The following is a 24,957-nucleotide window of genomic DNA, read 5'->3' as shown; positions in this document are numbered from 1 at the left end:
ATATAACCAAGGGCAGGGGATTTGGCTCAGTGGTTCCACCGCCTGCCTCTCAAGTGCAAGGGCCAAAGTTTGATCCTCAGTACCACAAAACAAAAAACAAAACAAAACAAAAAAACCAGAATATGACGAACCTACTACTATTTCAACTCAGCCTTTGCTGGAAATTTTAGCTGGTGGAAGCAGGCAAGGAAAACAAACAAACAAAAAACGCTAGATTGGAAAAGTAAAACTGTCCTGATTGCTAAATAACATGACCTTCTATGTAGAAGATCTAATAGAATCTTTAAAAAGCTACTAGAAATCAATAAATGAATTTAGTAAGGCTGCAGAACATATAATCAATATATAAAAATCAATTGCACTTCTATATGCAGCAAAAACAATTGGAAATAGCAAATAAAAGAAAAATATTTAGAATAGCTTTAGAAAATATGAAACACTTAAGGGTAGGTCTGATAAAGGATGTGCAAAGACTTCTACACTGAAAAAAAAAAACAAAAGACACTTGTGAGAAAAATTAATGAAGACCTAAATAAATGAAGAAATATACTACCTCATGGGCTGGAGACTCAGTACAACTGAGCTATCAATTCTCTCTTGACGCACAGATTCAATGTGGTCTTCAAACCAAATAGGCTTTTATTGTATAAACTGCCTAACTATTAACTTCAAGTCAAGGTGCAAAGATGCTAGAATATTCAAACAACTTCGAAAAAGGAGAGCAAAGTTGGGGGCCTACAGAGATCTGATTTCAAATCTTGTTATAAAGCTAGAGTGACCAGTGCAATACAGAATTGATGCAAAGATAGACAAATGAAACAGATTAGTCTAGAAATAAACTGGCACATATACTGAGAAACAATTTTGACAAAAGCACAAAACAATCAGTAGAGAAAGGATTCAATGAAGAAAGGACAAATAAATGGTGCTGGAACAATTAGTCACATGCAAAAAAAAAACCCAAAACCAAAACAAAGAAACTTCAACACTTCATACCACATATAAAAATTCACTCAAAATAGGTCATAGGCCAAGAGTATAAAGCCTAATACTATAAAAACTACTAGAAGAAAATATAAGTGAAAACCTCTGTAAACTAGTGTTCTCTTTAATATAAAACCAAAGCACAATCAGCAAAAAAAAATGAATTGATAAGATTTCATGAAAATTTAAAACTTTTGCTTTATAAACGACATTATGAAAAGAATGAAAAGACAAGACACAGACTGGCAGCAAACATCTGTAAAACATGTTCCCGATAAAGGATTTAAATAGAGAATATTCAGAACTTGTCAAACTTGTACTAATTAAAAAGTCAGTAAAAGATTTGAACATTTCCCCAAAGAAGATATACAGGTGCCAACATGTGAAAAGATGCTACCATCATTAGTTGTACAGGAAATGAAGATTAAAACCATGATGGCATTTGCTGCTTCAATATTAGAAATATTAATTATACCAAATGTTGACAAGAATGCGGAGGCACTAAAATTCTCAAACACTCCTGGTGGTAATGTAAAATGGTACAACCACTTTAGCGAACGTAACAAAGTTTGTTAGAAAGTTAAATATACGATGCAGTAATTTCACTCCTAGATTTTTAGATAAGAGAAATGAAAGCAAGTATCTATACAAATACTTTTATATGAGTGTTCATAGCAATTTTAAACAATATGATCACCCATGGGAGAAGGAAGGGAACTGATAAGACTAATCATTTGTGGCATATCCACTCAATGGGATTAACAGCATTAAAAAGGAGTTAACTCAATATCTAAATAAACGACCAACAATTACGCTGAGTGAAATAAGCCAGACAAAAGAGAATATATATTACCTGATTAGAGTTATGTAAAATGTTAGAAACTAGAAACTAACATGTGACAGAAAATAGATCAATGTGTTGGTGTAGAGTCGGGAAGAGATTCCAAAAGAGCCCTTTCGGGGTGAAAGATATTATCTGTTATTTTGATTGTGATGATGGTTTCACAGGGGTATACATATGTTATAATTTATCAGATTTCACCCAATAAGTATGTGAGGTTTACTAGAGCTTATCAGTTATGGCTGGATAAGATGTTATAAAGAAAATATCATTTGAAAGCCTACTGAAAAACAGTTAAGAAAGTGGTACAAATATGATGGCAGTAGGAATGGACAGATTGGCTGTAAAAATATAAAAGACTCAAAGTGACAAGATCTGGATGTGAAGGCAAGGACAGGTAGGAGTGAGGGACAGTTCCAAGACTGTGAGATTAGCTAACAGAAAGGAAAGCGGTACTAACAGCAATAGGGATAATCAAAAGAAGAGGATTGGCCAAGACCTATGCTAGCAGAATATTTAATTCCAAGGGGTAGCTCAAAACTTGGGAGGGGCCGGGGATTTAGCTCAGTGACACTGTACCTGCCTCACAAGTGCAGGTCATGAGTTCGGTTACCCCCCCACCCTCCATACCCAAAACAAAACAAAACACCTGGGAGAGGCAAGCAATACTAGCCTTCAGAAATTTCACATTTATTTCAACTTTAGACTTCTCATTACCCTTGAGTCTGTTTCCGCTCTAGCTCCTAAAAATAAATTTTCCTGTATGTTATAATCTGAATCCTCAAAGGGTGGGGAAAAAAAAGTCTGGAAGAGTTCCATTCACCTATGTATGACCTTCAGGGAACTTCTAGGATCCCAAAGAGAGGTGAAATAGATCATCATCTTACAGAGTTCCAAATATGCACTCATCTAAGTGGTGTTTTCATAGCCTCATAAAATGGTTGTATGTGTTGGCACTAAGTGAATAAAGTGATGTATGAAAACTCAAAGGAAAAAGGCAATGTGCACCGCAGGATCGAAGAAACTAGATATGAGTAAGACCTATGAAGTAATTTCTCGGCTGCCTCCCTCCCTTTTACATCAGTCCCAGCCAGAATAGAAATGTTCCTGAGAATTGCAGTGTGGTTCTTCACACCAGAGCCAAAGGAAACATCTGTAAGTCTGGCGGGGTTTCAGGTGAGCTTGCTGCTGAGAGGGCTCGGTGCCTGTGCTGCAAAGAGATTCCAACTACAGACTGAACTGTTTTTTACCTTCCTACTTTTATTTTAAATGTCAAAGCTTTTCACACTACAATGACACCCTAAAATGATTCTCTTACTTCTGATGCTTCAGTTGAAACAATATTTTCTTCATGCTCCATAGAGTGCCCACCAGCTGACTCACAACCAGGAATGAGTGAGGTGCTGTATTTCAATGTGCCATGAAGAAGAAGAAAAAAAAAAAGAAAGAAAAGAAAGGAAAGGAAAAGAGGTTGGTGAGGGAAATATGCTCTTTTCTTCACCATCTGCATTCCCTCAATCCATAAATGTTCGCCAGTGTTGTAAGGCATCACATTAAGTCCTCTGGGCATCTACATGGTGTACCGATGACTAATATAGGCCCTGACTACAGGAAGCTTAAAGTTTAATGAAAGCAGCATGTACAGACAGGGGTGGGGTGGTGCAGAATGTCACAGAAATTCAAAAAAGTGGGACATTACTCTCTGGTGGGGTGTCCAAGAGGAGCCACTACGGGTGAAATGACATATGTGCTAGATTTTGAAAGGCCAGGATTATAATCAGGACTGAAAAGAAGAAACAATGTATCTAGGTAGAGAAAAATGGCAGGATTCAGATATGGGAGTAAGAAAGAACACTCAAGGAATAATTCAATACAGTTCAGCAAATGTTACTGAGCATCTATTGCTTACCACCCTGTGCTAAATGGGAGGAATACAGACATAGCAGAGGCAACGCATCAAAAGAAGGAGTATCCTGAAATTAACGTAGTTTCAGTGTAACAACCATAGATAGATACCAGGCAAAAAGGTTTGTTCAATTTTGCTATGTAGGAGGACCAGAATCAGGTGAGGGTTAAAAGCAGGAACTCAAAAGACAAACTACTCAGGTTCAAGTTCCGCATGTACCATTCATTCATGTAGATGGGTTAGATGTATAAGTTCAAGTTTTCTCCTCTATAAAATGGGCACACTGTATTTACTGCCCAGGATTGATGTGAGGATATATAACAAGATAATGTATACTGAGCCCATTAGTACTGAGGACTGACGCTGCTTTTACTCAAGACCGAGGGAACGCAGAGGTGCCACTGAGAAACAATGCCAGACTGTGCTTACTCACTGAACGTTGTATTTCTGTGTTCTCAAATGGAATAGATGGGGTAGAATAATAGCTTACCATCTACCAGGCACTGTTCTGAGCACTCTATATATGTTACATCACTGAATCTGCATCAAAACCCAGTTCGTTTTGCAGCTCAGGAAGTTGAGGCACGGAGAAAGCAAGAATTTGTTCTAAGTCAGAGAGAGGAAGTGGTGAAGGAGGAGCTGGAGCTTCAAGGACCTGTTCTCAACCATTATCACTAGGCCTTTCATACCACCGTCTAGTTCAGTCATTTTTAAATTGGAAGTTGGGGCTGGGGATTTAGCTCAGTGGTTCCACCACCTGCCTGGCAAACACAAGGACTGGAGTCCTTGCAGGGTACCAAAAAAAAAAAAAAAAAGAAAAAAAAAAAAGTAAAATAAAAATAGAAGTTGGCATTTTACCTGGTAGGCAAAGGGTAAATAAAAGCTAAACATGGCATGAAGTTAACCAGAATGAGGAAAAACATTTATATGCCCTTTTACAACTTATAAAACTCAGTTGATCTTCTTTCCACCCCTCGCCCCTTCCTGGCCCCAAATGACTGAGGACTAAAAGCAGGCTAATAAATAGAGCTATATACAGGAAACACTCAGACCTGCATATTGGGGGCGCTACTAGACGTGACTAGGAAACTGGAAGCAGAATGAATGCTCTTTGTTTTGGAACTATGCTGAGCTAAGGGTGGGTGCAAATTTTCCCAGCCCTTAATAAGCTTTGCTATTTGACAACTTGAGTTTTAGCACATACTGTATGTGGCAAGACTTTATACGTGGTAAACAAGACACTATATGAGCTCAGACATTCCTTCCTCCTATTCCAATTGTTCTGAACCTTTACTGGGTCAAGTCTTTCAAAAGAAAAAAATTAAAACGGGAAGAGTGTTATAGTCTTTCCTCATAACACATGTGCACACATATGTAAACACACACACACACACACACACACCCCACACAAACTTGCCGACACCACCCTATCTCCAAACTACACTAATGGCCCTGTGGACCCCGGCCACACCTCACCCTTGTCTTTGTATCCCTAGGATACTGTGCATTCCTTGGCACATATGGCTCTCAAAATACATTCATAGAATGAATACAATCATCTCTGCTCCTTGGAAGTAACTCTGTAGAAGATGGGTAATTTTGTGTTGAATGATGGAAAGGTAGGATTAACTTCATTCACTCAATCAGCAGCTAACTCTCAATGCCTCCTCTATGCCAGGCACTGAACTAGGCACAGAAATGTCAGAGGTTCAAAAGACACAACTTCTAACAGCCAGTGTAAGCTAGTTACATGAAAGATATTGAAGGAAATAAGTGTTAAAAATTCTAAAAGATTTTCAATGTTCCTGGAACTTTGATTTTTTTTATAGCGCAGTATTATATTTTTCTTTTTATTTGAAGGAATGCTAGGAAAGTAAAGTGGGAGAATAAGTTGTCTTTTAAACTCCACATACAATGTAAAGACTTAGATATCAGGTCACATGGAACACACCGTTTAGTTAAAGAAGCAGAAGCATTAACAATTACTCCAAAGGATGCATTCTATTAAGACTAGATCAGCAATTTTCCCTAGGATTACAGCTTTGCTCAGATATGTACATCAATCTTTGTCTTGGGTTCTTTTTCTATAAAATGGGGGCGACTTTCCTGAGGGTGTTGGGGAAGTGGCCAGAGCACAGGGAGGATGTGATATGGTTTAACGGTTTCCTGACTTTGAAGTGTCTAAAAATACAGCATCTTCTTTGCACACATGTGATGGGATATGTGTCAACACAGCACTTTGTGCTGCTCAGGCAGGCCGTCCACAGGTTTATATGGACTCATGAAGCTCTGCAGAGGGACAGGCCTCTCTTGTCTCCTAAACATTCCAGTCATCCTGGAGCAGTGTGGAGGCCTCCAACTACTTATTTGTCTAGGTTAACAATCAAACTCTGCTGTTTGACAAGGACTGTTTTTACCTCTTAAGTGGTCCTAAGCTTATTTACCTTGGAACTTAAGCTGTGGCATAAAAGCCTGATATGTCTCACCCTAAAAACTATATTCCTAAATACATATTAGAGTGCAATTAGGTGAAATGGAAAGCCACAACAATGCAATCAAAAAATGCCTTTAATTTATTCACTACCTTTTCTTAAGTCTTTTTTCTTGCTTCATAGAGATTAGACTAATGCAAAGCCTTGGCTTTTAGGAGATTTTCCTTTGCAGGGACATGGGTTTGGTGGAAGGATCCCATGTTTTCCACCTCTACAGCTGAATACAACTCATATTGGACTTGCAAAATAGCTAAGACCGGTCACCATCTGGCAGCTGTATGGTGGCCTGTGTAAAATGAACTGGTGGTCACAATCCAGTTCCCATTAGACAGATGTCCACTTCACAAAGAGAGCATCACATTCAGCAACCCAGTTGGCAAAAAGGAGAGACAACTGGGCATGGAAATTGCATTTATTTTTTCTGCCTAACCAGATTGCTTACTCAACTGTACTGAAGCAAGCTAGAGGAAATGAGGCAGGCAGTATGGCAGCAGCTCTGAGAGTCATGTTTTATGTTTATGGATCTCTCTAGCCCATTAGAAAGTACCTCAAAGTGCTTTTCAGATGTTGTCTCATTTATCCTACTCAGAAACCATGTTTTTCAAATCTAGGTTGTGGCTTATTGAGCCACACAGTGGTTGTCTTTGAAGACCACCACTAGGACATATTGACTTCACTCAGGGATTGATGGAGAGTGTAACTGGCCACAGCACTCTCATCAGCTTTCATTATAGTCTTAGGGAGAACACTCTGGGCAGAACAGGCAGAGAAAGGCCCTCCTTAGGTTTTCCTGGGCTAAGTGGCATTGTCACCCAAATGAATGAGTTACTGTGGAATCCTAAAGCGAAGGGGAAAATGGACCTTTATTTAAAAAAGGAAACTACCTCGATAAACCATGAATATCTTATAAAGGATTAAAAAAATGAAGGCCTGATTTCCTGTCTTGTCCCATTGAGGTATTTGATTCAATCTAGACAGAGAAACTAGGTTGCTCTGTTTTCTCTACGCCTAGTGGAAGTGTGAAGGAAAAACATGTTTCCAGCCCAGTAGGGGAGTTTACAAATTAAGGAGTTTTTTCATTGTTTTTTCTTAACTCATACAAACATTCTGGTTCACATTCTCTTTTTAATAACCTAATTTTTAAAGAAAATTCAAGTACAAAAAATACAAGCAGACAAAAAACAAACACCCAACTTAAACTAATCTCATTTGAAGGAGAACCTTTGAGAAGAAGCATCAGAAAAAGTTAAATGTTTGAACAATATTTCCTTTATCATGCTGCAGGAATTACATATCATGGTATTCAGAAATAGTATCTATCCCTATACTTCTCCACTAAACAGAATGCAAGTCTTCACATAAGGGATGCCTTAGTAGGACGTTTTTAAAGAGAGCTACATGTACATGTGCTGTCAACAAGATTGCTTTAGAAGTTGTGACTCTTTTAATAATTATCTTAATATTTCCTCTCAAATGAACTCTCTTATATAGGCTTCTGAAACTAGTGACCATTCTGGGTAGGGTGTAGGGGTGGAGAGCCTCTTTATGAAATGGTAGGTTTGAAGATGAGCAGCTCAGGGTGCTTAGAGACTCCTGCCATGAAAATTAGTAAACTTCCTTTACTTACGGTTACAAAACAAGGCTCAATGCCAATTCACCACTTTTAAAACTTGGAGTAGCTAGTAATACGAGAGCTTGTATAAAAGTGAATAATAGAACAACATAAACACTGAGAAATTCAAAAGTAACCCCTTGTTAATAGCTTAGGTGAATGTCAACTTTGAACAACTTATTCAATAAAGTCTGCATGGCAGTGACAAGTCAAAACCCAAAAGCCCCCAAACAAAAGTACAGTATAATATTAAACAGTCCAATATACAGAGCACTACAATGTCTATAGCTATAACAGGATGCCCAGAGAAACTGGGGCCAAAGTATGACAACTGGATAGGTTATTATTTTGAAGGAGTCTCCTGTCTTCAAGACTAGAGACACTAGGATCAATAATTTTGAAAATTACTTAGATTTGGAATTTATAGAAGACCCTCTACAGTCTTGGACCCTGAGTTATAAAACAGGGTCTGTCTTATGGAATTTCACATGTTTTGTTGGAGCTCTTTTTTTGCCAAGTTTTACAATGCACCTTTCCTAACTCACTGTACCCTAACCTCTCCTTTCTGTCTACACTACTTATTTGTACATAATAAATTCTAGCAGTGGAGTTGAGAAAGAAGCGTTAATAAGGTTCACTGCATAAAGCTTTAGGATAAACCCCTCCTAATAGGTACAGCTTACAAAATTAGATGCCATTATTGTAGTTGCCATTTCTTCATCGTTTTCTCCTACTATGTCTACTACTTATACCTAAACCCATTCCCATTGTATGCATGGCCATTTACATTCAACACTTCATAAGTAATTTATTCCTTGGAAGTTTACTGTGTAGACAATAGACATATGAAAACGGGATGGGGACTTAAACTTGGAGGGAGGTGGGTGAGTGGGAAGGCGAAGGGTGTTTAAAAGAAGCTATGAATGTGTCTGTACCTACTCCCTAAGATGAATGTAAACCTCATGTGCTGAAAATAAACTAATAACAAAGAAAAGAGGAACGTTCAGAAAGCTAACTCTGGCTTAACGCAAAGTTGAAAGCCTACCTGTGAGTCTGACACACAGATGCCCCCGGAGAGTCCCAGCTACCAGTTACTCTATAGTGTCATGTGGGTGGATGCATGTCCAGCACGGGCTGGCAGTTCTTCCTCAGGACTCCGCACCAAACAGCCTTACACTGAAAAGAGTCTTGAGGAAGAGCTTAATGCATTACTGATGATTTAGCTCTGCTGACCTTCATGTTTAATTGGAAAACTCACAGAGGAAACATGGATAGCCTTTTCTTGGACTAAATTCTTTGCAGTGAGAGAAAACAAGAAAGAAAATTAAAAAGGAAGAAAAAGAGAAAAGAGACGATGTGGGTATAAGATTTAAAGAAAAAAAAATCAGAATTGCAATACTGCATGACCGTGGTTCCTCTGCCAGTGGTAGGGAAGTGACGGCCCGCGTGTCACAGCCAGCTGTTTGTTACCTTTGGCAGCTCTAAAAGGTTCACTGTCACGTGTCTCAGTCTTCACTTCATCTGTTATATGAGAGACACAGGAGCACTCTCTCCGCCACAGACACTGCCATCCAAAGCCGAGTCCACACCGAAACTCCTCTTTCTCCATTGGGGATGAACAACACGGCCTATTCATGAATACTTTCTCAGCATTAAGTACGATGCTGCACAGATAGTTGGCATCAGGAAATGTTTATTATCCTTCGACTTGTACTTTGGTAAATACTGTTAGCCCTCTGGTTCACATTGTTCATTTTCCTATTCTACAGTAAAGTCAACATTAAGCAGGACCCAGGGATTTCAAAGCCATCCTAACTTTCATGTCACCATTACAAATGAACTGTGAATTAAGCCTTATTAGAAAGCTAGCTAGAGGTCCATCCCAGGGCACTAAGTTATCTATCCCAACATCTACTTAACTTTTATAATGTGCTCCAAGTTCGCCACCTCTTCTGTGTAAAAGTTTGACTCAAACTCTACACTTTACCTGCTGTTTCAACATTTTAACTATAAGCAGCAGAATCCCAGGGTTTAGCATTAATTGAAAGAGCTGACCTATATATAGCCTCAGTCTGCACTTTAGCATCTTCAAAACTTCACTCACAGTCCTCCCCCTCTGTTTTGAGAGCACAGTCCCTCCTTTTAATGTCTTGCTGCAGCCTTTCCCCCTTTTCATTCTCATGGCTCAATGCTCTCGGGCCTTTTAAGTTAACCTCCCAGACCTTTCCGTAGGGGTTCTCCTTTCTAGACCTTTGTGATTCACGCTGCTCTCCTTTGGAGCTTCTCCGTCTCCTTGATACATCTTCAACAACACTGTAGCCTAACACTGGGTACAGTGGCCTAGATAGGAGCTAAAAGCTCTTTGTGAAAGGCAGTGAATTATGTGTTCTTTAACACTTGGTGTCTGGCACCATCATTTTTAATGTTTAGCATTTGGGGAACAGTTTTGACCATTAGCTTGTCAGAGGCCTTGTTTCCTGTGCTCCTCAACCCGGCTAATGTTTTCCTGTCTCTACACATCTGTGATGCAGTTTCCATTAAACTACAGTAGTTTAGGGCACATTTTCTCTTTATACTACAACTAAAAAGGAATGAGAAGGCAACAAAACAGCAGCAACTCCTGGACTTTGCTGGTGAGAGACCGCGATCACTGTAGGAGATGCCAGAGACTACACTGGAGACGTTTGATTGCGAGGCAGGTTTAGGCTTTAGAATTTACACGTGTAAACCAAAGGCCTAACATATCTCAAAATAATTCATAATGAATTGAAATATTAAAGAATGTAGTGAGAGAACATTCTCTTTCAGTCCTTTAATTCTTTCTCCTAAATCCAATTTAAGATTCCCTAATGGAAACAGAGAAATTATATTCCTTTATCTTTCAAACTGATTGTGGTGAAGTATCTTTTTTGGGCTTCTCCAATTTGAAGTAACGCCAGCATGTGGATACCATACCGGCTTAGGGACATCTCTTTCAGTCACTTACATAGAGTGAAAACACCGATCCTCAATACCAGTTCCTGTGGTGTTTCAACTGTCATCTCCATCCATCCTGACCCAGTGGTTTTACCATTACAATTTTCTCCCCATCAGCTAACTTCCTTCCCCATTTGCAGCAAGAACTACTTCTTCACTTGCTACCTCTCTATGCTTGTCTTCACAACTCAGCAAAGTAGAGGCCTTGACAGATTCAATACATCACAATCCGCCATCCCACATATGCCTCTCTTTTGTGTTCCTCTCTTCGTAACATGCATTCATCAAGGCTGGTTTGAAAATGTTCTCAGACATTCAAAGACATTCATATTCATTAATATGGCTACTTGGTCTAGTTCACTGTAAGTTTCTCTAGTGCTATACTTAGTATATCACTGAGATACCTAATGTCTATTTTCTACTGAACTTCACAGTATGATTTTCACATTTTCTGTTCTCTTGATCAACTGCCCTGAAAGCCAAAATTCTATTATCTATTATTTCTGTTATCATACATAATTTTATTTTACAATAATATTATATTTTAGCTTAGTGTCTACATTTTCCCCATTTGGCCAAGTATCATCTCTTCTTAGATTCCAAAGGTTTTGAAGATCATAATGATTATTCTGTAATAATGATTATTCATCGAGGTATTCCCTGGCATGTCTACCCTTCACTGAAGGGAGAGCTTTTCTTTGTGCTAGCCAATATTAGAAAACAAAGCATGAGAGTAGATGGTCTCAGAATCAATTAAATCAGGATGAGGAACAAAGAACGTATGACCTCGGACTTAAATTTTCTTAGCATCACGTGCCGTATGTCTTAAGCCTTGTCTATAGATGGAACAAGAAACTTCTTCAAAAGGTATGTAATGATATTAATTTTTAATGTTTGTATTCTGGAAACTTCTAAAATAACCACAGTTAACTTTAAACTTTCATTAGAAAAAAAGTTTGAAGAAGGAAGAAAATAAACCTTTCACTCCAAATACCTGATTATTGGAGATCTTTGTTGAGAAAGTGAATAGGGAGGGCAGATCAAGCTAAGGTGGAGATCAGGCACCACACAAGTGTTTCAGAGTCACTAACAGCATGGCCCAGTCACAGACCATCTCTCTTTCTGGCTGAGAAACTGGACTTCTCACTTCCAAAAGTCTGGTGTTATAATGCCCCGCAGTATGACATTACACAGGGTACAACTGGTTAACTGGTGGTGAGGCATCTCTAATGTGGAGAAATCTCACTGGGTACAAATGAAAAAGTAAGTGAGACCTCAGGGCAGACAAACTATAAATACGCTTACTGACAAATGCAAACTGTGAGATTACCTAAACTTCACTTTTTCCGTCAACCTATAATATGTGGAGAAAGCATTCAAGCAGAAGCTAGGAAGCCTTGTTTTGTTTTGTTTTTCTCATGCCCAGTTTTGAGCAAAGAAGTTGATTCTCCTTTTATCCAGAGCCTGCTTTCCTTATTCTTCTAAAACTTTAATTTCAGAAATGCAAATCTACAGGGATCAGACAACTGGGGACTAACTAAAGTCTTAATGTTCCAGACAGAAAAGAAAACAACAAAATGGTCAGAAGCAGCCCTGAGTAATTTCTTGTCTTCTTTGATACTGGCTTTGATATTACTGCTGTCTCTGTGTCCTCTGTTTCCCTCCTTCCCTTTCTTTCTCTTTTTCTCTCCAGAGATATAAAGATAAAAATGTACCCATGATAAATATTATCTGCCAGGGTAGAAGCTGCCCTTTGATACAAATAACAGAAATCCAGCACTATATTGGATAGATACAGCCTAGCCACTCATCGTCAAGATTATGGGGCATTGAAAGAGATCACTTCTTCCTAGAGCTAACAAGAAGAATATTTTAACATTCCCTTCTCCTTTATATTAATCATTCAATCTGTTTAAGTCAAAATAATTAAAAACTTCATTTCAAAAAATGAATTGTTAAATCTTTTAATATAACCATATGATAAAACTAGCGAATTCATTTTTCAGAAGGATGTGATAAAGGTGTTGCCTACACAAATATAAAAATTCTGACTGCATTTTATGTTTGTCCTCTTGGGCCTCAGTCAGTCAGTAATGAAATAATGTCATGATAGGAAACACAGAGATTTCTATCAGCATAAAATTAACTCATAAAATCATCCTGCTTGAAAGCCACTGAGGCAGCATCTCCAAAACTCAGAAAATTGAGGGTAGCAACTGTAGTTTTTAAGAAATGTAGGACAAAAATCCTATCCCTTATTTATATGCATTAAAATGTAGCATGGCTTCATCTTCCTGTATTTTATTTTTATTTTTATTTTTATTTTTTTTGGTACTGGGGATTGAACTCGGGACCTTGTGCTTGCAAAGCAGGTGGCGGCACCACTGAGCTAAATCCCCGGCCCATTCCTGTATTTTAAATTCTTCAATTACTGATTTTGAGATGATGCTTAAACACTTCTATTTCTTAGATGAAGTTTCTGATGAGGTTTTTAGGAATAAAGGAAAAGCATGGAACGTGGAGATGAACCTCCTCATTCCCAATGCAGCCCTATAACATCATTCCTCACATAAAAGGGGCAAGTGTGTTTTTTTACAAATCTTTAACTTTTGCGGGGGAGGTACCTGGGATCAAACTCAGGACCATGCGCTTGTGAGGCAGGCAGCAGCACCACTGAGCTAAATCCCCGGCCCACAAACTTTAACATTTTAAAGAAGAACAAAACTTCTGAGATTGTCAATTCTCTTTATATTAGCAGCATTCACATTTGTCTCTTACTGAATATGTAAAACAGCTCTGTGGGGTAGATATTGGTTCCACTGTATGGATAAAGAAATTGAAGCTCATTTTCTAAACCAAATTGCAATGATAAGTACCAGTCTTAAGTCTCTCAACTCCAGGGTCTATTCTCATTCTACCACAGCACAGAGGAATCTTCTGGACTAAGCACTGTCTCTCTGCCAAATTCTAATATAAAGAAAGTTAGGCTTTGGTGACTTTTACCCTCCTCCTTTCCTTTCCCTTATTCCTGTTCATTCTAAAACCACTGAAGTCTCATTCACAAGAAACTTTTCTACTGTACTGAATCAGGGAGAGATTAGGAAAAAAGTTGGATTTCATTACTGAATTCTTAAAGATTGAGATAAATCCTCAGGGAAGATATGACTTGCCATCATAGTCGAAGACCAGTAGGGCTGGTCCCCTGGGTTACCCGAACTGCAGCCAGACCAGCCAGAACACGAAAGAGTTACAGTGTCATAAGCATCACCCTAACTGTTCTTTTGGAACTTAAAGGTGATAACCCTTCTCAAAGGAGACACGAATGTAATTTTTGTTCCACCCAGAAAACTCTGGGCTCTAAGCACCATGGGGCTACAGCTGTGCAGTGCTTATGCCATGACCTCCCAACATATTTCAAGAAAAAAGGAAGTCTTGTTCGTTGGGCCTCTGTTACGTGGTGATAGCCAATAGAGGCCACTTCCCTTTTCTATTTCTCTTCTGGCTGAAAAGTCACAAAAGAGACACAGTAAAATGTGGTAAACAAGGCATTAGTTTAGGCTGCTGTCCTGTTCCTATCTTAGGTTCAAAGGTTAAATGATTTTAACCTAGTCACTTTGTTTTTGTTCCTGTGGAACCACAATAATAATTAGCCATACTTTTTCAGTGGCCATGATCCTGAGTTATAATTTTGGTTTATTAAAATATTAAGAGTGATGGTCCATAGCACACAACTCATCTTCCATTTGCAGCCTCCAAGTTTGGCTTCACTTGAATACAATCTTTGTTATCTACCATTTCCATCGTACCTCATGATCTCTTCTCTCCTTTTTTTTTTTTTTTTTTTGGTACCAGGGATCACACTCATAACTTTGTGCTTGCGAGGCAGGCAGGGTGCCACTGAGCTAAATCCCCAGCCCTGATCTCTAGTCCCTCAACTCTTCCTTCTCGCAGATCAGATAATGATCTACACATCGCTACCTTGCTCTGGCTATCTGCCACCTTCAACTTTAAGACCCCCATCACTGTATTAACCACTCATTCATGGGTGGTTAGTTCCAGAATCAACACCATCAGGGCCTCCTCCAAATCAACACAATAGAAGTACCCCTGAGCCCTTTCTGATTTTCAGTGGCTCTGCTACACTTTCCTCTATCAAATCTTCCAAAGCAGTCATCTTAAAATTGTTTCTTTTTTTTTTCAGCTTTAATTGAGTTTATTGGTACATTTTAGGGATACAGTACAGTTACATTCATTGTTGGGATCTTGTACCTCTACATGACAGGTCTTGGTTCTCATTTTTTCCCCTTACCTCTATCTTCTAATGTTTCCGATTCCACTCAGCCTTCTTGAACATGTACTATTTGCTAGAAAGACTGAGGCTATTTCTCCTGAGTACCACATCCATATTCCTCTATCATACTGTAATTTTCTATGCTTTTACTCCCTCCTAACTGCCTTGCTGCATCAATCCAAATATCTTTCAATCCTTCTACTTGAGATCTTCAACTTTTTCTTCCCTCTCTTAAAGGACCTCGGTTCAGGTCATCTATATACTTTTCTGATTTCCTTTCCTCTACCTTTTTAGCATTTATAACAAAAATGAAAATACATGTCTAAGCTTTCTTCTTTCATGACCAGACCACTTGAAAAGAGGCTACACTCACAGCCCTCCCCACACTTATGCAATCCCCCCGCACCAACTTTCACCCTTCTTCTAAAATAGTCTCAAATCTTCTTGATCACCAAATCCAATAGCCCATATTCTCTTGACTCTTTTGTGGCTCTTCACACTGAACACAAGCAAAACTGAACTTAGTATATTTCTCTTCGTCTTCCTTCCTACCACTGCTGACCTTCTCCATTTCACCCAATTAAGTTAAAACTTTCCTGTCATCATTGCTCAAATTCTGTTAAGTTCTCTTCCTTCCACCGTGGTTATGTCTGAATCACTCAGTTTCTTCCTTTCCATTTCTAAGCAGACTGCATCTTCTCTCAACAAAAGTCAGCACATCATACCAGTTTTCTAGCTTCTTTTTGCTAAAGTAATCTTCCTTAATCCTCAACTGTCTAACAAAAACAAAAAATACAAATTTTTTATCCTAAGAAAGAAGAACTGGCTCTAGCCTATGTTTTATTTCTTTCATTTCATGTATTTCAGATTTTCTCTGAACTCTGGGAGAATTCACAGTTCTCAGAACATACCTTGTATTTTTTAACCAATTTGCCTGAATCAGACCAGCCTACTCATTTGTAATGTTCAACATGGTCTTTACTTACAGAAATCCTACTACTGTTTGCAGGACTTGATAAAGATGCCATCTTCTCCTATCTCTCATTAGCTGCAGATTATTTATACCTTCTCTGAACTTTCACAGTTCCAATGCACTCACCTGCTTCTTTCTTCTTACTACATGTACTTTTAATACTATAGTTACTATGAACTTACCTTATTATTCTCATCAGATTATAAATTATTGGAGATAGTGATGATGGTGATATTAATAACTGTAATAATAACCTCCATCATAACAAACCTCTTCCATATTCCAGCTCTTTGAAAAACATGACCTCAGCAACACTATGAACAGCACCTCCACTTTTAGATGTGATTAAGTAATGTGCTCAAGGCCAATGCCTACAACGTGGCAGAGGTAGAAATTTAATTTAGGCTTGTCTGATTTCTCAAGCCATGTTCCTACCTACGATGTAGTGTATCTCACCATCTTCAGATCAACAGAGAGCCACTGAATAAAACATGTTTCTCCTCAGTCCCAACAGATATAGCACAGTTTACCTTGCCATACTTCCTCAAGTTGCTGAGCCCGTTTGGTTAATACATTCAGCTAAGGGAGAAGAAATAGCTTAGATTCTTACTTTTAGAGGAAGAAAACACGATAAAGTTTTTGTGTCCTATGATTAAACAGAATATAAAATGCAAAGAAAAAGATCTAATTTACCTGGATTAAGTAATGGCCTAAGTGTGTCTCTTTTCTTGGAACTGTCAAGGTCAGAAAGGAAATGAATCAAGGGAACTCTAAAAGCCTTACTTAGATAATTTAAACCACATTTAGACACAGCCTCCAATAATTCTAGTTTCTGAGGCTCTGACATCAGCCCTATGAAAACATGATAATTGTACTCTGCTGACAGAATCAGAATCAATGTAAATTTAGTGTCCTATTTTACATATGAACAGGCAAAATAATATAGGGCACATATAAATATCAATGTAAAGAAAGTGGTGGTTGTAGCTTTCTATATTTAAGCAGCTAAGGGCTATAATCCTCTGAGAGGAATGTCATTATAAGCTCAAATCCCATCACAACAAATACCTTTATAACAGAGATGTCTGTATAACAAAAAATCTTTCAAGCTTTGGCTGACAGTCCACGTATTTCAAGCAATATTTGATGTGAGACTTGGAGTTCACAATAATGGAAACTGACCTGTATTTCCAAAGGTAAGATTTGAATGAATTCATCATAAGTCCTATCCCATGATACCATGGGCTAAAGTGGTGTACAACCCAAATCCATGAAACTAGAAACTAACCACAATTACAGAACCACCTTAATCTTAAAGGCTGAAATTTTTTTCTTTCACCTGGCATCTTTGGTAAAGAGAAGGCCTCTGACCTGAGTCTGGAAATGCAACAACAGATCAGAGCTGGCTTCAGGTCTCATCTCACTGAGTGACAAAATGCTATGGTACGTGAAAACTATGGTCCAATCTCCCTCATTGTTACCAGGTGGGTAAACTATATTTATCTATATTTCTTCTTTTTGAGCCTCAGTCTTCTCACCTGTAAAATGCGACTGACTGATATCACTTATGTTCAGGATTTTAGCAAAAACTCTAAGAGCATATATAAAACTCCTAACAGAGTGTCTGACATTTAGCATGTGCTCAAAATAGTTCACTTCCTCTCCATGAGCCTGAGCTTCTCCATGCTATTTTCATGAAACTAGTTAGAAGACTTAGTAAATGGAAATTAACAGAATATACAGTCTTAGGTGCAGCCTGGGTCAAGTGTTGCTCCAGTGAACATCCAGGAAATGAAAGAAAACGATAAAACAACGAGGCCGTGCACAAGTACTTGCCTATGAGAAACACTTTTTTGGCTAAGGGAAGACATACGTACTCAAAGTTAAAATGTAGGTGAGCAGGCATCATAACAATAAATGAGCTCTGATTATTTTGTCAGCGGTCATTTTGAAAAATGTGGATAGCCCAAAATTCAGTCACATTTTCTTGGTTGAAGATGAAATGTAGTTGCTGCTTTGGCCTAGTTTTCTTTTAGGTGCTATTCTAAGCAGCAGAAGGGCCCTTATTTGATGATTTCTTAGCCTAGTCCCATATTTTATACTATTCTCCTTAGTATGATACTGTGAAAGTATTAAAACAAACTCTAGTTTCTCCAGTTGGGAAATATGTAGATAAATAGCTTCTAAAGATACTCACTAATGATTCTTAATATTACTCTAATTTATGAGGTTTTAATTTTTAATGATTTTTAGATACCTGATTTTTGCTTTTCAATTATAGGTCAATAAAGTTCGTGATGACAAAATTCTATAGTTTTTTTAAAAACAACTTTGTTGTTACATGAAATGTCCAAGATAGAACACTTGAGTCTTATACTCTGAAGGCAAATGTGTTCAGCTTTATAAAATGAATACTGGCTAGGGGCTTTAAAATCCCATAAAAAGCTTTCTAAGCCTTATCAAACCTTGGCAACCATGGGGAACAAGAGATAGTCCAATATTTCTCAGAATCGCAGGATGTGAGTCCTATCCTTTTACCTTGTCAGTAAGCAAAAGGCTCAGAGAAAATTATTGTATTCATTTGCTTAACTTAAGTGTATGTGCAAGTCAAACAATGGAGTTTTTTATATGAAGTACAACATAAAAATAAAATAACAGACTGGACAGAAATACTTAGGCATAGAGAGAAAAAAAAAAAGACCCACAGGAAGGCAGAGAAACTCTAAGTAGAAAGATCTAGAGATCAACAACAGAGAAATGACAAAATTATTAAGGTGAGAAGGTTAAAACAGTGGCAGAGACCAAGCGGTAGCAGCAGAGGAGACACTTTACATTCAGTCTACACCATGCTTCCGAAGTAGGGCAGAAATACTCAGAAGCATCAACCTGGTAACAGTGGTTCCTGGCCTCTATTTTAATAACTGCAACTTCCACCCCCATCATCTTAAAATGGAGGATATAACCACCACCAGCTCACACACTTTAATTGTACCACTGATAAGGGCGTAAACCTCAAGCATTTTTGAAGGTGTGCTAACTAGCTCAAGCCACTAGGGCACCACTCCCTGGCTCCAAAAGACACACTTCCCTTAATGATGCCTACCTAGCCCCCAAGATTGGACGTCCCTCCTAAAAGTGAAACTGATCTTCCTCATACCAGTGGCACCACACTAACAGTTTACAAGGCATTTCAAGGTCCGCATAGGCAATGAAAACATAAAATACCATTGTAATTACATGAGAAATTACGGGAGAGTAGCACAGAGTTAGCTCCTGAAATTCAAGGCTGAGAAACACTGCTCCTCGGAGAAGCAGCCACCCCACCCAGGAAGAGCCAGTGCTGCTACAAAGTGGTCTCTTGGGGGCAATCAGGCGCCTGGACAGAGGCTTGAAGCATCCCTGCCCTCTCTCCCTTTCCAGTCCCACCTGTCCCAGCAGGCGGGCGGGAGCGCAGGGAGGAGCCTGGAGGAGCAGGCAGAACACAAGGGCTGCCAGCGCCAGCTGCTCCCAGCCCGTCCTCCTCCTCCTCTGCCGCCCTCCCTCCTGCAGGCTGTGGGCTCTGGGTGGCCCTGGTCAGCCCGGGGATGCTCACAGCACCCACCAAGCCCGCCAGGGCACCTGAATGACCCCCACCCCATGCGACCCGCACTGTCTGTACCTTTACTCTGGGGAGGGTTCTGACTCCGGTCTCGGAGGACGTTGATCTGGTAGACGGCTCCGTAAGGCTCAAAAAGTTCTTTCAGCTCCTTTTCTGACCACGACCGGGGGATCTGTCCAACAAACATCTTAATGGCATCTGGGTCTGGTTGGTCTGAGTGATCCAAAGCTCCATTCATTTTGTTGGCTGTGCCGTTACTGTCAAAAACGGAACCAGAAGCCAGAGTTAGGGCTGCAGGGTGAGGGACAGGAAGAAAAAAAATTGTGGGGGTGAGGGGGTGGGGAGGCGGAAGGAGGAGGAAGAGGAGCAAGGGGAAAGTGCCTAATGAGTCGAAGAAATTTGATGAACTAAAACAAAGCAGAGGCACCATTAGGTTGTTCCTCAGCAGCAAGCCAGGCTTTCACTGCGTGCTGCTGGTCCGCACTGCCACCCGAGCACAGGGCAGCGCTGGGCTGCCTGTCACCCAGGGCGTGGACATCTCGGAAACAGGGCTCAGGAGGCAGCTGCAAGTTAAGTGCTGGTCTCGGTCTGCAAGGCTGCCATCAGTGTATCGGCAGCATTATCAGCACTGCACTGGCTACGGCGGGGAAGAAAGGCAGGGCTGGATTTCCGCTGGATCTCCCCCCACCCTACCCCACTCCCCGCCCTTTTTTGGAGGTTTTTGGAAGAGAGGAGAGAGGTGGTAATAATAAAGTCACATGGAAGGAAAATGAAACACTTGGCAGTTCGTCAGATGACTAATGCAAGATGCCGGTGATGAATTTGCAGAGTGCGCGAGGCATCCATGTGTGCATCAAATTAGTACGTTGTTGCTGCTCAGAATGGAAAGCGCTCCAGCTATGCAGCTCTCTGCAGCTGATTGGTTGCCTACACTGGAAAAAAGGCCAGAGCTGGGAGGGGCTCTCTTTAAAAAGCACATTGTTTATGGGACCCAGGCACAAAGAGTTTAATTCAGAGAGGCAAAAGGGATCTCAGAATTGCCTGCTTTGTGCTTGCGGGGGAAAAGAAGGAAAGAAAAGAAAAGCAGACCCAGAAAGTTGAGTTCCCACTAAAGGACATAGAATATTTCAAATCTTTCACACTCCATAAATTGCTCTCTGTATATCTGACTTCCAGATGTTGCACTTAAGCTCTAAACAATCACAGGTTTGGGAGAGAAAGAAAAGACTGCCTTTCTTCTCCTAGATTCAGTAAATATTTGGGGTTGATGCGAGGAACAAAACCATGAACTTTCACATATCTGTCTTCCTAATGTTGTTTCCCAAACTCCCATTTGGAAGCGAATGCTTGTTTGAGCCGTAATCCTGCTCACCATCATGTGAGACATCCCTTTTACTTAACCACCCTCCCCATTTAGGCAGATAAATAGCAAAGCAAAACCCCACATCCTTTTCTTCCTGTCCCTGCCCATCCCTCTACATTCAGCACATCCAGCTCCTTGCTTGGTGAGAGGGCTGCCTGGAGCCTCACTCAAGTGCGGTGCATGCTCTTGGGTTAGCTGCTCTGCCTAGGAAAGTCTCACGCACCTACACAAGGGCAAAGACTCAGAGAGCCTGGGCCACAATGCCCCCAGCCCAGAAGCAGAGGTAGGAAAGGGGATGGACACACTGACTAAAACTAAACTGCAAATGGCAGGTGTGACTTCACTGGAGCCTTGGAGAAACAATAAGAAGGTATTCTAAAGACCTCCAGCAGAATTCCTTATCAGGCTGTAACAAATGAAAAAGAGCGCTTTGATTCTGCTGTGAGTCTAGGCTAGCCACGAGCCCTTAAATAAGAAGAAACAAAAAGATAACATCGATGGTTGAAAAACCAAGAACACATGAAAAGAAGAAATCCTCGATTAGATTTAATCCAGAGAGGAAAATGATGTTCAATATGCTTCACTAGGTCTTGACTTCAATTTTTATTTCTTCTCCCCCACCCCATTTTATCACTCACTTTATTTTCTTATCCTTAAGATAAACAATCAGACTGCCTAACTTGAAGCATTTTCAGAGCTGCCTCTAATCAACCTTATTGTTATAAAAAATGTTCTGCTGAATAAAATATTGAGTACAAAATCTTCCTTCAACAATTGAGATGTAATGTAATGTTTGTTTATATTAGTGCTAGATCGTTTATATTGTTCTTATTCACCTACTTTTTTTCCAGTCACTGTTTGAGAATCGAACAAGCACTCTAACCCTGTGGGGCTGTGATTACAGAAGGGTGGAGGTGGCAGAAACTCATGCAGGACAGATCGTAGTGTTCTCAGCACATTGAGAACTGAGAATGTGGCAAGACATTTCTGGGACAGGAAGGACTTGCGGTCATCGCTATTGACAACCAGCTAGAATGCAAAGAGGAAGGTATTTCCACAGGTCTCAGCTAACAGAAAACGGAAGTTGAAAAACTGAGGCTGTTGTATGTTGTCTGTAATAAACATGACTGCTGTAATGGAGGGCTTCTATCTAGTCCAGGCTGGCCTGGAACTTGCAACGATCCTGTAATGGAGGAGTTTAAAGTAACGGTATACTTGTCCTAATATCGAAACTTCAAAGTCTACAGCAAGCAAGCAGCATCCCTCCATGTTTCTACAAATGAGAGGTCTTTTATACCTTCCGAGAAAACATAAACTCACAGAGCCCATAAAGAAAGGAAAGTTGAGAAGGGAGCTCAAGCCTTACACCTTTGGTCTCTTTGCAGGCAAGCACTGTATTTACAATCCCTCTCAAGCAGCCATCCTTCATGTATGCAAGGAGGCCTCTTATCATCCGGAGGCAGTATTGCACAGTGGTTAACAGTGTGGTCTCCGAATCCTAGCACTACTACGTCCTGTTACTCTAGACCTAGACCCTTCATCTGTAAAGTGGGAATAACAGATTCTACCTCAGATTCACATACTTAGCGTAAGACACAGCACAAAATTAAGTGCTGTATACATGTTAGTTATTTCTACTACTAATTCCTTCTTTGTGTTGTGATCCATTTGAAATGACTGACCACCACAAATCATTTTTTCAACACAATTTTGTTTTACAGTACAGACCCAAAGAAAATTTGCACCCTAAATAACAATATGTATATTTTATATACCAACTACTGTGCTAGGTACTGGTATATTAAAAACTAGGTGTCCTCATATAACCCTAAAGGAAAGTAGCATTTTTCAGATGACAACATCTAAAAAATAAGTTATTTCTCTATGATTACCAGCTGATAATTTGTAGATCTAGGCCTCAAAGTACAAAGTATTTCTAATTTACCATGTGGCCAAGTACTCTATCCAGTCTGGCTGGAGTTGACAGTGAACAGTTCAGGGCAAACCAATTCAAATATAAAGCCAAGAACTCGTCCTGCTGGGTCCTTGGAATCACACCAACAAACAAAAGGCAAGCACTAAAAGAAACCTACACATGTACCTTTCCTTTTTCTGAGAGAAAGATGCTGTTAAGGGCTGAAGTTGGAGTCCTTTACAACTACTTTAAAACCCACATTTAAAAAAATCATCACATAAAGATGATTCCTTTGCACGGAGGCTTTTCCTCTATTCCTACAGTCATATAGATAAGCACTCTCATCCATGTCTATGTCCTTTCTTGCCTACCATTTTGCAAATAACCATTCCAAAGGTCTGCATCACATGTTAAGGGGTAACAATCCCTTAAATAAATACAACCATGTTTAGTTGTCATGTAAATTTAAAATACCACCACCATACCTCCCAAGCCAAAAGCTTTGGTAGAATAGGTAGATCATATGCCACTCACTACCCATTATAACATTCCACACCCTGAATCCTCATAGTATTCTAACAGTTCAGTTAATTTCATTGTAATCTACCCAAGTACCTCCTCCCTTGGACTTCCAACTTCCTTCCTAGCTAATATTCATCTCTAGTGGAGGATCACTGACTCTTTCTTTTGTCTTCATGGGGATGTAGGTACAGAAATGTTTAGGCAAGACAAAAATTTTTTTTTTCAAATTAAGCTCTTGTGGGTACTTACCAGGGGCTGCAGAGAGCCAATGTGCTCTTCTTGGAGAAGTAATTATAGGAACAATCACCCCAAATCTCAGCAAGACCCTTAGTAAAACCTCTAAGAGAATTTTATTGGCTTAGAAAATCAGACAATGCCATTCACTCCCTAGCCATCCTCATACCCCGTACAGTGCCTTTTATAGCACAAAAGTTTAGATTCAAATTATATTTACTGAAGACCTCCTCTTTGCCAGAAACCTTTGCTGAGCGCTCAACATACAATATCACTAGAGCTCCAGTTGGAATCATCTTTTTTTTTTTTAAGGAATTAAGAGTCACAGAGGTAGTGTGCCTTTCCCAATGTCATACCCTTAAGAAAACATGACTTCTGACTGTGAACACAGTAAGACATAAAGGACCACTGCCATTTCTTACTATTCCATGAACTGGGTTCCTCTAGAGTAATGTTTTCCATGGACTCTGATCATTTACAGGCCCTAGTCACAGGCACATACATCTCTTCTGGAACTTTGCCTGCAAATTCCAACAAGATCCCACGTGCCAATTTTGCTTTTGCCCTAAGCAAGGAGCCAACTATAAGGCTCCTCTAGGATAGATGCCATATGGAATTGGACCACAAAAGTCATAGGGCAGGAAGCCAGTGGGTATTGTTGGTATCAGTCTCAGAGCCAAGATGAAAATATAACAATGTTGGGAGAAAAAAAATGAGAGTGCTTACTTTTTGCTTTTAGCACAGCACTGACCTACTTCCCTACTCTATTTTCTAGTAAAAAGAACTAGATCAACACAGGACATGCAAAATCTTCTGATCTCCTCTAAAGAAGTAAAACAGTATTTTAAAAATAATAATTGAGCTGGGGGGGTTCAGTGGTAAATTGCTTGCCTGGCATGGGCAAGGTACTGCATTTGATTCCCTAGTATTGCAAAAAAATTTTTTTCAACAGTCGTTACTAATTCCAGGACAATAAGCTTCCCTAAGACCTAGTAATTTGTAGTTTCCAAAGATTATAAACTGAGATTACTAATCTTTGTTTGTCCTTGCATAGTTTTTTGTGTTATATTTCCTTTATATAAAAAAGAAAGAACAGGGCAGGGATTTAGCTCAGTGGTACTGCACCTGCTTCCCAAGTGCAAAGTTCTGAGGTCCTGAATTCAATCCCCAGTACTGCAAAAAATAAATAAATAAAATAAAAAGAATAAAAAACCTATAAAATAGATACAGGAAATGCCAAGTAGCCATAA

The 24,957-nt window shown here is 39.5% G+C and overlaps 1 protein-coding gene across 7 annotated transcripts in view; it reads right to left on the bottom strand.

The window, feature by feature from the left end:
* Celf2 (CUGBP Elav-like family member 2) overlaps positions 1-24,957 on the bottom strand; it is a 511,103-nt gene that overhangs the window by 132,542 nt on the left and 353,604 nt on the right. For 6 of the 7 annotated variants that reach the window (XM_033761820.1, XM_033761818.1, XM_010621371.2 and 3 more), the window contains one exon: positions 19,734-19,930. In XM_033761820.1, the coding sequence (XP_033617711.1) occupies positions 19,734-19,930 (197 nt within the window). Of the gene's footprint in view, positions 1-19,733; positions 19,931-20,100; positions 20,333-24,957 lie in introns of those variants that run through there. The other variant, XM_033761822.1, reaches the window with a different exon arrangement.

The sequence above is a fragment of the Fukomys damarensis genome, unplaced genomic scaffold, assembly GCF_012274545.1.
Source record: "Fukomys damarensis isolate Sample0158 unplaced genomic scaffold, DMR_v1.0_HiC HiC_scaffold_10, whole genome shotgun sequence".
In the NCBI taxonomy this organism is placed as follows: domain Eukaryota; kingdom Metazoa; phylum Chordata; class Mammalia; order Rodentia; family Bathyergidae; genus Fukomys; species Fukomys damarensis.
Note: the sequence above shows the minus strand (reverse complement) of the source record. Positions and strands in the feature narration are given on the sequence as shown.